The 15,088-nt window shown below is 36.4% G+C and overlaps 1 protein-coding gene across 1 annotated transcript in view; it reads right to left on the reverse strand.

Annotated features, from left to right (window-relative positions):
• Positions 1 to 15,088, reverse strand: part of COG5 (component of oligomeric golgi complex 5) — a 429,771-nt gene that overhangs the window by 187,933 nt on the left and 226,750 nt on the right. Inside the window, exons 9-10 of the mRNA XM_077164569.1 lie at positions 14,935 to 15,047; positions 14,629 to 14,706 (exon numbers count right to left, since the gene is read on the reverse strand). Coding sequence (XP_077020684.1) covers positions 14,629 to 14,706; positions 14,935 to 15,047 — 191 coding nt within the window. The remainder of the gene's footprint in view (positions 1 to 14,628; positions 14,707 to 14,934; positions 15,048 to 15,088) is intronic.

A 15,088-nucleotide genomic window follows, 5' to 3' on the forward strand; every position in this document is an offset into this window, starting at 1 on the left:
TTGAGGAAATGAGTCTGAATAAAAGGTATATTTTTCCTATAGAAGAATGAAATTTTAAGAAATCTCCTTGATGAAAAAATCAGATTTATGGAAATATAATCTAAAATAATAACAATAATAGCATTTGAAAACTTATAATACACGGGGAAAAAGCCAGACTTGACCATAAACAACCTTACTGGAATTTTAGAATCCTGTATCTCTAAAAGTTTTAAGCCTGAGTTTCACTATTTCTTATAGATGCTTTTTTCCATAAGAAATATAAGAATGATCTGTTCCCTGAAATTTTTGTTTAACTTGCTTGTAAAACCATCCAGATTTACCACTTTCTTGGTAGGAAGACTTTAAACTACAGATTTAATTTTTTTAAAGATCACAGTAGCATGGATGGCTTCTAACTCTACTTGAATATTTGGAAAGTTACAGTTTTCTAGAAATGTATCCATTTCACCCTCATTTTAAAATTAGTTGGTATAAAGCTTTTCCTAGTCTCCTCCTATCTTTTTATAACCTTTGTTAAAAATACAATTTTAAACTAAGAGAAAAGTTGCAAGAATAGTACAAGAACTCCCATTTACTATTTAACTCCTATTTACCACCTATTAACAATAAGCCACATTTACTTTACCATTCTCATTCATATTCTGCCTCTCTCTTCCATCTCCTCTCAACCATTTAAAAGTAAGCTGCATACATCATGGCTCTGTATTCCTAAATACTCGTTAATTCCTAAGAACAAAGACATTCCCTTAAACAAACACGGCATACTTATCAAAATTAAGGTATTTAACATCATTACATTTATGTAATCTACATTTCAAATTCTAATTTCATCAATTATCCCAATGTCCTTTATAACATGATTTTTTTCTCTTGTAGAGGATCTAGAACAGGATCATGATCTAAATCCTGTACAACACTTTCAGCTGTCATGTCTTTTTATATAGTTTTACCTATTATGGAATAGTTACTTTCTCAGCCTTTCTTTATCTGTTATGCCATTGATATTTTTGAGAAACAAAGACCAAATATTTCATACAATGCTCCAAAATTCGGTTTTAACTTCTTTTCCTACATGATTAGAGTCAGGTTATACTCTTTAGTGAGAATAAAACTTGAGAAAATTCTCCTTCTCAAGACATCATGTCCATTTGCCTAGAGTGGTCTCTGCCAGTTTGAAACTATTATGTACCCCAGAAAAGCCATTTAATCCTCATTCAATATTGCTGAGTGAGATCTTTCTTATTGTTTCCACGGAGATATGACCCACCCAATTGTGAATGGTAACTTTTGAATAGATGGTTTTCATGGAGATGTGTCTCCACCCATTCGAGGTGGGATTGCTTACTGGAGCCCTTTAAGAGGGAACCATTTTAGAAAAAGCTTAGAATGAACAGAGCCCACACAACCAAAGACCTTTAGAGCAGAAGGAAAATGTCCCCAGGAAAGCCTTATGAAACGAGGAGAGAAAGCTAGCAGATGTCACCATGTGCCCTCCCAGCCAAGAGAGAAACCCTAATCTTCATCAGCTCTTTCATTGGAGTTGAGGTATCTTTCCTTTGATGCCTTAATTTGGACATTTTCACAGCCTTAGAACTGTAAACTTGCAACTTAACACATTCCCTTTCTAAAAGCCATTCCATTTCTGGTATACTGCATTCTGGCAGCTTGCAAACTAAAACAGGATTTTTTTTTTTTTTTAAACATAACAGCATACAAACATGAACATTCTTACCATATGATTATTCCATTCTTGGTATATAATCAATAACTCACAATATCATCACATAGCTGTATATTCATCACCACGATCATTTCTTAGGGCATCTGCATCAATTCGGAAAATGAAAAAAGAAAAAAAACTCATATATACCATACCCCTTACCCCTCCTTCTCACTGACTGCTAGTATTTCCACCTATCCAATACATTTTAGACTTCGTTTTCCCTATTTTTTTGCTATACTCCTTACCACTCCCTTTTACTGATCACTCGCATTTCAATCTACTAAATTTATTTAAACATTTGTTCCCTCTATTATTTATTTATTTTTAATCCATACGTTTTACTCATCTATCCATACCATAGATAAAAGGAACATCAGACACAAAGATTCTCACAATCACACAGTCACATTGTGAAAGCTTTATCATTATACAATCATCTTCAAGAAACAGCTCTACATTTTCAGGCACTTTCCTCCAGCCTCTCCAATATACCTTAACTAAAAAAGGTGATATCTATATAATGTGGAAGAATGAATAACCTCCAGGATAACCTCTCAACAATGTTTGAAATCTCTCAGCCACTGACACTTTATTTTGTCTCATTTCTCTCTTTCCCCATTTGGTCGAGAAGGTTTTCTCAATCCCTTGATACTGAGTTCCAACTCATTCTAGGATTTCTGTCCCACATTGCCAGGGAGGTCTACACCCCTGGGAGTCATGTCCCACGTAGACAGGGGGAGGGCAGTGAGTTTGCTTTTGGTGTTGGCTGACAGAGAAAGAGAGGCCACATCTGAGCAACAAAAGAAGTTCTCTGGGGGTGACTCTTAGGGCTCATTTTAAGCAGGCTTAGCCTATCCTTTGTAGGGAGAAGTTTCATATGAACAAACCCCAAGATTCAGGGCTCAGCCTATTGTTTTGGTTGTTCCCACTGCTAGTGAGAATATGAGGAATTCTCCAAATGGGGAAGTTGAATTTTCCCCCTTTCTCGCCATTCACCCAAGGGGACTTAGCAAATACTTTTTTATTCACTGTTCAAATCACTCTGGGATTTATTGGGGCATCACTCTGGACAAACCTACAAAATCTCATGCCCTACTCCAGGTTCCATGTACTTATGGTGCTCAATTACACTGTCCACATAAGTTATATTAGGAAATGCCCTAGTCTAAATACAGATTTTTGTACCAAATAAACATTTTTTTGCTTTAGTCTCACACATAAGTAAAAGTTTTAAAACACGAATTACCATCTGTTTCCAACACCTGCAATACTGACATTCCTTTGTTCTTCCTCATGCAAAAACATTTTTTAATTTGTACATTTAGTCACTCTCATTGTACACTCTAGGCATTCCTAGATTATACCATCTCAATTCCTTCTGATTTCATTTGTGCCCCAGCCCTCCTTCCTCTATCCTTCTCACATTCAACTTCATTCAGAGTACTAACATTATTGTGTTACAATTAGGTAGTATTGTGCTATCCATTTCTGAATTTTTACAATCAGTCCTGATGCACAATCTGTATATCTTCAGCTCCCATTACCCAATATCTACCCTATTTCTATCTTCTAATGGTCTCTGTTCTTAACTGAAATTTTCCAAGTAATTCACTAATAAAACAGGATCATATTAATTTTATTATGTAGTTAAGGTACTATATGGCTTTTTCACTACACAATTACTGCCTTCTATAATTAATAAGTAATTAGTGGGGAGATTCTTTAAGACCATGGAAAAATATGTTTCTTATCAAAGTCTTCCCTTTTCCCGACTTAACATTCACTGATGATTACTGGCTGAATCAAATTGTGCTATGATAGTTCAAAAACAAAATCTTTTTAATGAAACTCCACCATTCTTTCTGTATTTGGTAGTTGGCAGTCCAGTGTAAGAAAGCTTTCTCTTCTCATTTATCAGTCCATATATCAGTCTGTCTAGCTAGCTGTATGGATCCATGAAATTTTATTTTAGTCAACGGGTTAAAATTCACTAATATCCTTAATTACTTTGATGATTAATTTTGGAGCACTTTCTAACTTCCAGTACAAGATATTCCAGGTTCATCTTCAAGCTTCTCAGCCCCAGGCTCAGAATTGGCAGTTTCTTTAAAGAGCCTTGAATCCTTTCTGTCATTATTTATTGGGCTGTTTATCTTATTATTAAGTTGTAATAGTTCTTCATATAGTCCAGTTACCAGCTTTAATCAGAGAATATATGCAATCATGCATCCAAGAAGGCAATTCAGTTGGAGAACAATTGTATCACCACAAAAGTTTCCTCTTTATGTTTGCAGTCAAACCGTTCTCCTATACCCAGTATAGGCACTCACTTATGTACTTTCTATTCATAAATATTTTTTTGCTTTATAGAAATTTCATGTAAATAAAATCATATAATATATAGTGTGCCTGGCCACTTTCACTTGTTATGTTTCCCAGGTTCATCCATGTAGGTTGCATAATAAATACTCTGTTTCCTTTTATTTCTGAGTAGTACTTCATTGTATAATATGTATCATATTTTGTTTATCCACTGACCAGTTAACAGACACTGAATTTCTTTCAGTTTTTAGTTACTATGAATAATGTTGCTATAAATATTGGCATACAAATGTTTGTATGGACACAGGTTTGTAATTCTCTTAGGTAGATAACTAGACATGGGCATTTGGATCACGTGGTGAACCTGTAATGAACTTTTTTAAAAACCGCCAAAACATTTTCCAAAACGTTTGGAGATGCAGAAAGAAAAGTAGCTATACTATTTTATATTTCCACCAGCAATGTATGAAGGTCCTTGTATCCCACATCTTTGCCAATACCTTGTTACTGGTGTTCATTTTGATTATGACCATACAGTGGGAACTCACTGTGGTTTTAATTGCATTTCCCTAATCACTAATGACGAGCTTCTCTGCATGTGCTTATTACCTATTTGCATATTTTCTCTGCCTAAAGGTATATTAGTATCCCTAATCTCTTGCAACCCCTCCCTTGTGTGCCTAGCTCACATCCTCAATCCCACCTCTTCCTCATTTAACCACTGATAAGATATTTATCACTATAGATTAGGTGTATTTTCTAAAATTTTATATACCAAGCAGTTCTCGCTTTGCACAACACCGTGTTAATCTAAATGAATGCATATCAGAGACATGCAAAGTGAGAACATAGAGCAAATGGTACCATGCAAAGCAAAGAGTGCCCATACATGGAATTATTCAGTATATGCTTTTCCCCTTTGGATTCTTTCATTGAATATAAATATTTTGAGATTCATCTGTGTTGCTGCATGCATCAATAGTTCATTCTTTTTTGTTTCTGATGAGTATTCCATTTTATTCATTCACATACTGATGGGAACTGGGGTTGCTTGAAGTTTTGGGCTATTACTTTTAACATCTGTATGCAAGTCTTCGTACACATGCATTTTCATTTTTCTAGGAGGAATATCTAGGAGTAGATTGCTGAGTGTACTGTAGCTATCTGTTTTTCATAGTGGCTGCATAATTCTACATTTCCCATCAGCAGTGCATGAGACCTCCAGTTTCTCTATAACTTTGCCAACACTTAGCATGGTTAGCCTCTTACATTTCTGGCACAGGATTATTTTATATGGATGGTGGTTTGAAACCATTATGTACTCCCTGAAAGGCCATGTTCTTTTAATCCTAATCCAATCTTGTGGGGGCAAGCTGTGGTGGTTTGAAAATATTATGTACCTTAGAAAAGCCATGTTTTAATACTGACTCAATCTTGTGGAGGCAACTGTTTCTTTTAATCCTAATTCAGTACTGTAGGGTAGTAACTTTTGATTAGGCTATCATGTGACATGCCCAATTGCGGATGTGACCTTTTGACTACATGAAGATATGACTCCACCCGCTCCAGGCATGTCCTGATTTGTTTACTAGAATCCTTTAAAAGAGGAAATATTTTGAATAGAGTCCGAAACAACAGAAATGACAGAGCCAACAGCAGTTACACAGTAAAGCTGACATAGATCCCAACACCTGCAGAACAGAGACACAGACGTTTGGAGATGCTGGGAGCCCAGCAGACATCATCACAAGATGTTAAACAAGCCAGAACCTAGAGAGAGCAAGGGAAGCCAAGAGATGAAAGCCAGCCCCGGAGAAGTAAATTGAGGAAACCCCACAGGAACAGAAGCTGAAAGCAACAGAGCCCAGGAGCAAGGGACCAGCTGATGTCAGCCACATGGCATCCCAGCTAACAGAGCTGTTCTTGACCCACCAGCCTTCCGTGAATTAAGGTATCTTTCCCTGGATGTCTTAATTTGGACAATTTTACAGGCTTAGAATTGTAAGCCTGTAATTTATTAAATCCCCTTTTTAAAACCCATTCCAGTTCTGGTATATTGCATTCCAACAGTTTAGGAAACTACAACACAGACCTATTGTTTGGATGGGATGGATCTTTTGCTTAGGCTGTTTCCATGGACATGTGACCCACCCAAATGTGGGTGGGATCTTTTGATTAGACGGAGATGTGACCCCACCCATTCAAGGTGGATCGTAATAGGTTTCCTGGAGTCCTTAAAAGAGGCAACACAGAGAGCTGAGAGCCAAAATAGAGATCAGAAAGATGAAACCAGACAGATGTTTGGAGATGCAGAAAGCAACCCCCCAGCAGAAGCTAGTATCACCCACAAGAGCTGTGAGCATAATTTTGAAATCAACCCACAAGGGCCAGCAGACATCGCCATGTGCCTTCCCATTTGACAGAGGAACCTGGATGCTGCCTCTTCTCCAAGAAGGTATCCTCTTTTTGGTACCTTAATTTGGACACTTTCACAGTCTTAGAGTTGCAACTTCTGAATTAATAAACCCCTTTTATAAAAGTCAATCCATTTCTGGCATATTGCATTCTGGAAGCATTAGTAAACTGAACTAACATCTATAAAATGTCTGTTCGAATCTTCTGCCCATTTTTTAAATTAAGTATTTTTTTTTAAATTGACTTCTTAGACACTTTTCAAAAAACTATATTCTAGATAGAAGTAATAGGAAGTCCTTTACTAGATAAATGATTTAGAAATATTTTCTTCCAGTGTGGTTATTCTTTGCATTCTTTTTTTTTAATTTAATTTAATTTATTTTTTTTGGCCTTTAACAATGGGAATTTAATAAGCTGCTAGTTTACAGTTGTAAGGCCGCAAAGATATCCCAGTTAAAACAAGTCTATAGAAATATCCAATCAAAGGCATCTAAGAAAAGATACTTTGGTTCAAGAAGGCTGGTGAAGGTCAGGGTTTCTCTCTCAAGTGAAAAGGCACATAGCGAACACAGTCAGGATTTCTATCTCGGCTGGGAGGCCCCATGGGGAACACAGCGTCATCTGCTAGCTTCCTCTCCAGCTCCCCAGGAGGCGTTTTCCTTCATCTCCAAAAGTCACTAGCCAGTAGACTGTCTGTTTCATGGTTGTGTAGCATTCTCTGTTTTAGCTTTCTCATGGCTTTGTTGTTCTTCTCTGCTCTGAATCTCTTGCTTTCTTCAAAATATTTTCTCTTTTATAGGATTCCAGTAAACTGATCAAGACCTACCTGGAACGGGTAGAGACACATCTCCACCTAATCCAATTTAGCAACCACTCTTGGTTCAGTCACATCTCCAGGGAGGTAATCTAATTAAAGTTTCAAACATACAGTACTGAATAGGGATTAGAAAAAATGGCTGCCTTTATAAAATGGGATTAGGATTAAAACATGACTTTTCTAAGGTACATAAATCCTTTCAAAGCAGCACATTCCACCCTCTGGACCCTAAAAAAGACATGCTGTCCCATATACACAATACATTCATTCCATAACAATATCAGAGAACCTTAAACCATTTTAGTAACAATACAAATGCAATACAACACTAAAACCAGTACAAAGTCAGTTACATGCATGGTTTGTCCTAAGGCAAAATATTCTCCTCTGGCTCTGGACCTGTGAAACTTAGAACAAGTAATTTGCTGCCAATATACAAGGGAGGAACAGTTATAGGATACATATACCATTTCCATAGGGAGGAAGGAACACAGGGGTCACTGGACCCATACAGTTTCAAAAACTTGCAGGGCAAACTCCATTAGATTTCAAAGTCTGAGAGTCATTTATCTTTGAGGCTTTAGAAAGTGGTAGTCCTACCCTTTCCAAGGGCCTACACAGAGGCATGCCTCTCTCTGAACTCAACCTTGGAGGACATTGGGGAGACCACCTTTTTCTTGGCTACACCCTCTTCAAGGATAAGGGCTGCACCCGGGGTCTCTGCCATCTCTGGGGCACACGCTCAACCCCACCATGTGGTGGCAGCCAGGCTCTCCCCAAAACCCAAGGAATGTGCTTCACTCGCTCCAAGATCTGAGGTGGCATGACTCTTCCACTGCAAGGAGGTGAAAGGCTCATCCTCTGCCCTCAGGGCAAAGTCACCCTCTCAATGTGCTTGGGTGGGTCCACTCTCCTGGCCCAAGGCTTTTTGACTTCACACCTCAGCTCCATGCTTTGCCTCTGAAGTTATTTTTCCTCCAATGCGTCCTTCTCTGAGCCGCCCCCGCCCCGTCCTCCAGTCCAGATTGTGCAGCGGCTCTGTTTTAACTGGTCCCACAGTACTCTTGTTGGCCTTCTATGCAATAGCCTCGGATCATGCCCATCACACATAAGGAGTTTCCATAAATCTTTCCTGGATAACTCCATGTCCAATCCTGGCTTTCTCTGAAATGGCTGACTGGTTCCACATTTGATTTAATAATCTTCTGTAAGGCACATTCTCTGTGGTCTCCCTTCCTGGAAGCCCAGAATTTTTCGCACACTCAACTTCTGGTTTCTCTGTACCCAAGAGTTCATTATCTCAGCTTATGTCTTTCATGTTGCATTTCACTATAAACTGTGTGATAGAAAGTGGCTGCATTTCCAAATTTAAGGTGGAGAATTCTTCTACTTATTTATCAAGTTCATGGCTCTTAAAATCTGCCTTCCAGCCAAGCCACTAGTTATATTTTGCAGTTATCTGTACTTTTTTAAGGATTGCCTTTCTTCAGTTTGCAATTAACATGGGCCTCATTTTCTGTTAAGGCCTTATCAATAATATTTTTAGAGTTACATTTCTCAACAGTCTCTTCAACGCATTCTAGGCCTTCTCTATCAAGCACCACAAAACTCTTCCGAATCTTCTCCTTTCGTTTTAAAAAACGGTTCATAACATGTTTGGTATTTGCAAACAGCGCAGCACCCCACTCTCACAGTTCCAAAATCTGTTCTATGTTTGTTATGGGAATGCTATATACCAGAATGGAAAGGCTTTTAAAAAAGGGGAATTTATATGTTGTTAGTTTTACAGTTCTAGGCCATGAAATGTCCCAACTAATCAAGTCTACAGTAATGTACGATAAAGGGCCAGGGAATGATACCTTGGTTCAAGAGGTTGGTGAAGGTCAGGGTTTCTCTCTCAATTGTGGAATAGGCTACATTAGTGAAACACATCAGGTCAGGGTTTCTCTCTCGGCTGGAGGGCCCATGGCGATCACAGCATTCATCTGCTGCTTATCTCCAGCTCCTGGGAGGCATTTTTCCTTCTTCATCTCAAATGTCACTAGCAAGTGGACTCTCTGTTTCATGGCTCGTAGCATTCTCTGTGTGGCTTTCTTGTAGCTCTGTCATTCTTCTCGCTCTTAGTCTCGGTCCTTACATTCTCTTAATGAAATACTTCACAAAGCAGTTGTTCTTAATTACAAGGAAGTTCAACACACCAATTCTTTGATTTTATGGATTGTGCTTTTGTGTTGCATATAAGAAGTCTTTTGCCACCCCAAAGTCAAAGATTTTCTCCTATACTTTCCCTAGAAGTTTTCAGAGTTTTACATTTGGTTATCCAGTAGCTACAGCACCATTTGTTGAAAAGACCATCTTATCACTGAATCGTCTTTGCTCCTTTTTTAAAAAAATCAGTTGCTCACATAGGTGTGAGTTTAATTTTGAACTTTTCATTCTGATCTATGTGTCTAACTTTTTACCAACTCCACACTAACTTGTTCCTGCAGCTTTATAAGTCTTGAACTCAGGAATTTTAGCCCTCTAATTTTGTTCTTCTTTTCAAAGCTGTGTTAGTTTTTTCATGTCCTCAGCATCTCCTTTTGAATTTTAGAATGAGACAGTCAATTTCTATGAAATATATACTGGGACTTAGATCAATTTGGGAAGAACTAACATTTTAATATTGACTCTTCTAATTCATAAGCAAGGTATATCCCTCCCTTTATTTAGATTTTCCTTAATTTCTCAGTAATGTTTTGTCCTTTTCATTGTACAGATGTTGTTCATCTTTTGCCAAACTTATCCCTAAATAACTAATATTGTTTGATATTCCTGTATATGAAATTTTTTTGTTATTCCAAATTATATGTTACTAATGTACAGAAGTACAACTGATTTTTTAATATTGATCTTGTACTCTGTTCTCTGTAAAAATCACTTATTACTTCTAACAGTTTTGTAGATTCCATTGGATTTTCTAAATATATGACTGTGTCATCTATGAGTAAAGACTATTTTACTTCTTGCTTTCTAAATTGGATATCTTTTCTTTTCCTTGCCTAATTGCATGCCTAGAACAATACCAAATAGAAGTAGTGAGAGTGGAAATACTTGTCTTTGCCCTGATTTTAGAGTAAAAGCATTCAGTCTTCATTATTATATATGATTTTGTTAAATAGATGCTCTAGATGAATTCCAATATATAAAAAGGTATTTGCAAAAAATTATTCCATTAATATTGTTCATCTTAAATTATTTACACTATATTATTGTACTTTCTAAATATGTTGACAGGTTTCTAAATATGTTGAAAGATTTAAAATATGTTGACAATTAGAACTATCAATACTAGGATATATTGTTCTTAAAATCCTTGAAACTGCAAATTATAGTAGTATAAGAAGAACATCATGTTCATAATCTTTTCCTCAACTAACTAGAAAAGAGATTATAAAAGGAGAGATTTTTATACAGTTATAACCTTTCAAGACACCAAATCATCATCATCTACTAAAATTTAACATTTCCCTGAAATTATAAGATCCATACTTACTGTCCAAATCATTCTACAAAATCATGGAACTTTTTCAAAGGTTCTCCTGCCACTGATAATTATTCTCTCTAGAATAATTATGTTCTTATGTGGTAGTTAGATAATGCTCTAGAATTATTCTCTCTAGAATAATTATGTTCTTATGTGGTAGTTAGATAATGCTCTAGTCTACCAAAGTTGCCAGAATGCAACACCAGAGATAGATTGGCTTTTAATAAAAGGGAATTTATTTAGTTAAAAACACATAGTTCTTCAGAGGAAAGGTGCCAACTTTCAACCGAGGTTCTTTTTTACATGGGAAGTCACAGGACCATCTCTGCTGGCCTTCTCTCCAGGCCTCTGGGTTCCAACAACTTTCCCCGGGGATGATTCATTTCTGCATCTCCAAAGGCCTGGACTGAGTTATGAGTGCAGAGATGTGAGGTATGCTGAGCTGTTTGGGCTGTGCTACTTCGAGCTCTCTCACTTAAGCATCCAGCCAATTAAATCAAACATCATTCACTGCAGCAGGCACACACCTCCTAGTGGACTGCAGATGTAATCAGCGACAGATGAGCTTCACATGTCATTGGCTCACGTTCACAACCATAGAACTAGGAACCTCCACCTGGCCAAGCTGACACTTGAACATACCTATCACAGGTAAACACACTATCCTTATCATATCTGAGTTATTTTCCTTTCAGCTTTTAATTTTTGTCTTCTCCTGCAATTTCCAAATATGTAGGGTGAAAAACTTTTATGTACTTTTTTCAAAGAGGGATCATTTCAGAATATAGGGTACACCAAACCCCAATAATAACTAAACTTTTTATACATATTACCTCAATAGGTCAAATAACTATACCTTCAATTTATATAAAAAATGATATATAAAGTTATATATGTATGTATGCATATGACTACATACTTACAGGGCCATTAAGAAAAATTTTTGTAAAATCAACCTCTATTAGTCTTATTTTAATTAAATGAAAAAATTTTTAAGTAAATCAAAAGAGCAAATAAAATGAAAACATGTATGTGTACTGCCAGTTAGTAAAAATTCACATACATTTCAAATCTGGCCCATTAAGTTTCCTGTGTTCAATCACTTCAATTATTTATGGTTGATAAGAACTGTTATGTTTTTTCATGTAGGAACTAAGATGTAACAGCAAAAACCTCTAAATACTGCTGTCATTTTTGAAAATCTTTTCTTTAGACTTTCTTGAATATAATAACTTCATTATAATTGTCTTTATGTTATTAGTAGTGTATTAATTAAACTACTAAAAAGGAGTTAAAAATCAAATTATTAGATGCTAAAAATTTCATATCAAGCCACTACTTAAAGACTAAATTGATTACTATGGGTAGAAAGATGGCCCAAATCAGAAGAATAAATGCATGTGTAGCGCTTTGCCTGTTGTGCTGATTTGAAATGATGTATGTCTCCTAGACAAGCCATGTTTTAATCAAAATCCCATTTTGTAAAGGTAGAATAATCTCTATTCAATATTGCATGTTTGAAACTGTAATCAGATCATCTCCCTGGAGGTATGACTTAATCAAGAGTGGTTGTTAAACTGGATTAGATGATGACATGTCTCCACCCATTTGGGTGAGTCTTGATAAGTTTCTGGAGTCCTATAAAAGAAGAAACATTTTGGAGAATAAGAGATTCAGAGAGAGCAGAGAATGCTTTAGTACCACGAAGCAGAGAGTTCACGAGCCAGCGTCCTTTGGAGATGAAGAAGGAAAACGCCTCCCGGGAGCTTCCTGAAACTGAAACCAGGAGAGAAAGCTAGCAGAAGACGCCATGTTCATCACATGCCCTCCCAGCTGACAGAGAAGCCCTGACTGTGTTCACCACGTGCCTTCTCACTTGAGAGAGAAACCCTGAACTTCATCGGCCTCCTTGAACCAAGGTATCTTTCCCTGGGTGGATGCCTTTGATTGGACATTTCTATAAACTGGCTTTAACTGGGATGTTTTCTCGGCCTTAGAACTGTAAACTAGCAACTTACTAAATTCCCCTTTTTAAAAGCCATTCTGTTTCTGGTATATTACATATAGCAAACTAGAACACCTGTGAAAATGATTGCTTCATATTAATTATCCCAGCCATTAATACATGTAAAAACTTAGTGACTAATACAAATTGGGAAAAGCATCTTCTTACTTTCATAATAGGTATGTATATAACAGGCCTAAAACTGTTATCCTTAGGACTCCTTTGAAGGTTGAATCTTGTCTGGCCATCTGGGTACTTGGATTCTGGGAGTGTGGCATGATTCTCTAACTGATAAGAGTAGTTCACCATATATAAACTACTTGTGTAAACAATGTGACTGATGATGAAAATATGCGTTTCTGGAATTTTGGTCTATACTGGGCAGAGGGTGCCTACACCTCCAATTAAAACATTAGAACTCCTAAACTCAGGCAAGCTTTCCTGGTAGACAACATTTCACACATCTTGTCACCATTCATTGCTGGAGGAATTAAGTATGTTCAATGCGACAACTGGGAAAGGATGCTTGGAAGTTTATCCTCGTTTCCTCTGGACTTTACTCCATTCATCTTTTCCATTTGTTGATTTTGCTTTGTAATACTTTCAGCGTAACAAAGCACAGCTTTGTGTAAAGCTCTGGCCTTTACCCCATTCATCTTTTCCACTTGTTGATTGTACTTTGTAGTACTTTCAGTGTAACAAAGCATAGCTTAGTCTTATGAATTTTCCTAGCAAATCACTGAACTGAGGGTGACACCCCCCGATACAGTATATAAAATATTTAAAATTTTAAACTGAAAAGGGAACTGGCAGATTGGTAGAAGACAGAGGGAGATTTTAGAAAATGGAAAATACATACAATAATAAGCTTCACAGGAAAAATTAAGAACTTAATGGATCCTACAGTCTTCAGCGAGCATATCATAAAAACCACTATTTGAATCTCTAATTTACCAAGTACCTTCAACTTATTCTCTAGTGGGACTTTTAAAAAACTTCTATAAGTAATTATTTATTTGAGAGAAAATGGGAAATCAGTATGAGAATTTCAGAAATCAATCTATAATCTGTACTGCTGTGAAAATTCATTCCATAAACAAACATGCTTATACTTATATAAGCAAAGAAATTTTATGGTTGTCAAGAAATTGAATGCCAATTACCATATGATCTGACAACACCAACCTTGCCCCAAAGAATTGAAAATAGAGTCAAAAAAAACAGATACTTGTACACCAATATGCATAGTAGCAATGTTCATGATAGCCAAAAGCTGGAAATAAAACAAATGACCATTAACAGATGAATAGATAAACAAAATGTGGTATATTCATATACTGAAAAACTATTCAACCTTAAATAAGGAATGAGGTTCTGATACATGCCACATGAGTGAACCGTGAAAACATTATGCTAAGTGAAAGAATCTAGTCATAAAGGACCGTATATTGTATGATTCCGTTTATATTAAATATCTAGAACAAGAAAATTCATAGAGACAAAACAGATAACGGGTTACTACGGGCTGAGGGAAAGGGAAATGGGGAGTTATTGCTTAATAGGTAGAGTTTTGGTTTTGGGTGATGAGAACATTTTAGTAATGGAAGGTAATGACAGCAAGTACAACATTTTAAAAGTAATTAAATTTAGTTGAACACTTAATCATAGTTAAAATGGTAATTTTTATGTCATATATAAGTTACCAAATAAAAGACAGAAAGAATTACACTTTCTTATGGTTATTTGACAATGATGTTGGTTCATATCCCCTTGCCTTCTTCAAGGAAACAGATGAAAATATTTTCATTTAAACATACCTTAACTATTTCTTCAATGAAACAAATGTGAGAAACAGGATCTCTTTTCTTGGCTAATACATTTTGTAGATGTTGAACCTAAAAAAAAAAAGATTATATTCTTTTCAGTTAAACACATTTTTTCGTTTTGTAACAATGAAACAAATATGAAGATGAGCCAATGGAAAAACACATGGAAGGGAAATGGCATTCTGTTAGATTCTTTACATATCTATAATCAGCTAACATAGGTATTTGCAGTGCTCAGAAATTTTAAGAAACCTGCCAAACCCAAACAAGATTTAAACCATTCCCTTCACTACTTACTTGTATACAAACAGCACAAATATGATCCATAAGTTTCTCCATATTGGTCCAGAGGGAAGCACGAAAAGCTGCATTGTTTCCTGGGGTTGGCATGGTAGATCGTCCAGGACCCCCTATTTATGAATGACAAAAAATTCATGTTATTATGAAAAGT

Source organism: Tamandua tetradactyla, chromosome 1 (genome assembly GCF_023851605.1).
Source record: "Tamandua tetradactyla isolate mTamTet1 chromosome 1, mTamTet1.pri, whole genome shotgun sequence".
NCBI classification, from domain to species: domain Eukaryota; kingdom Metazoa; phylum Chordata; class Mammalia; order Pilosa; family Myrmecophagidae; genus Tamandua; species Tamandua tetradactyla.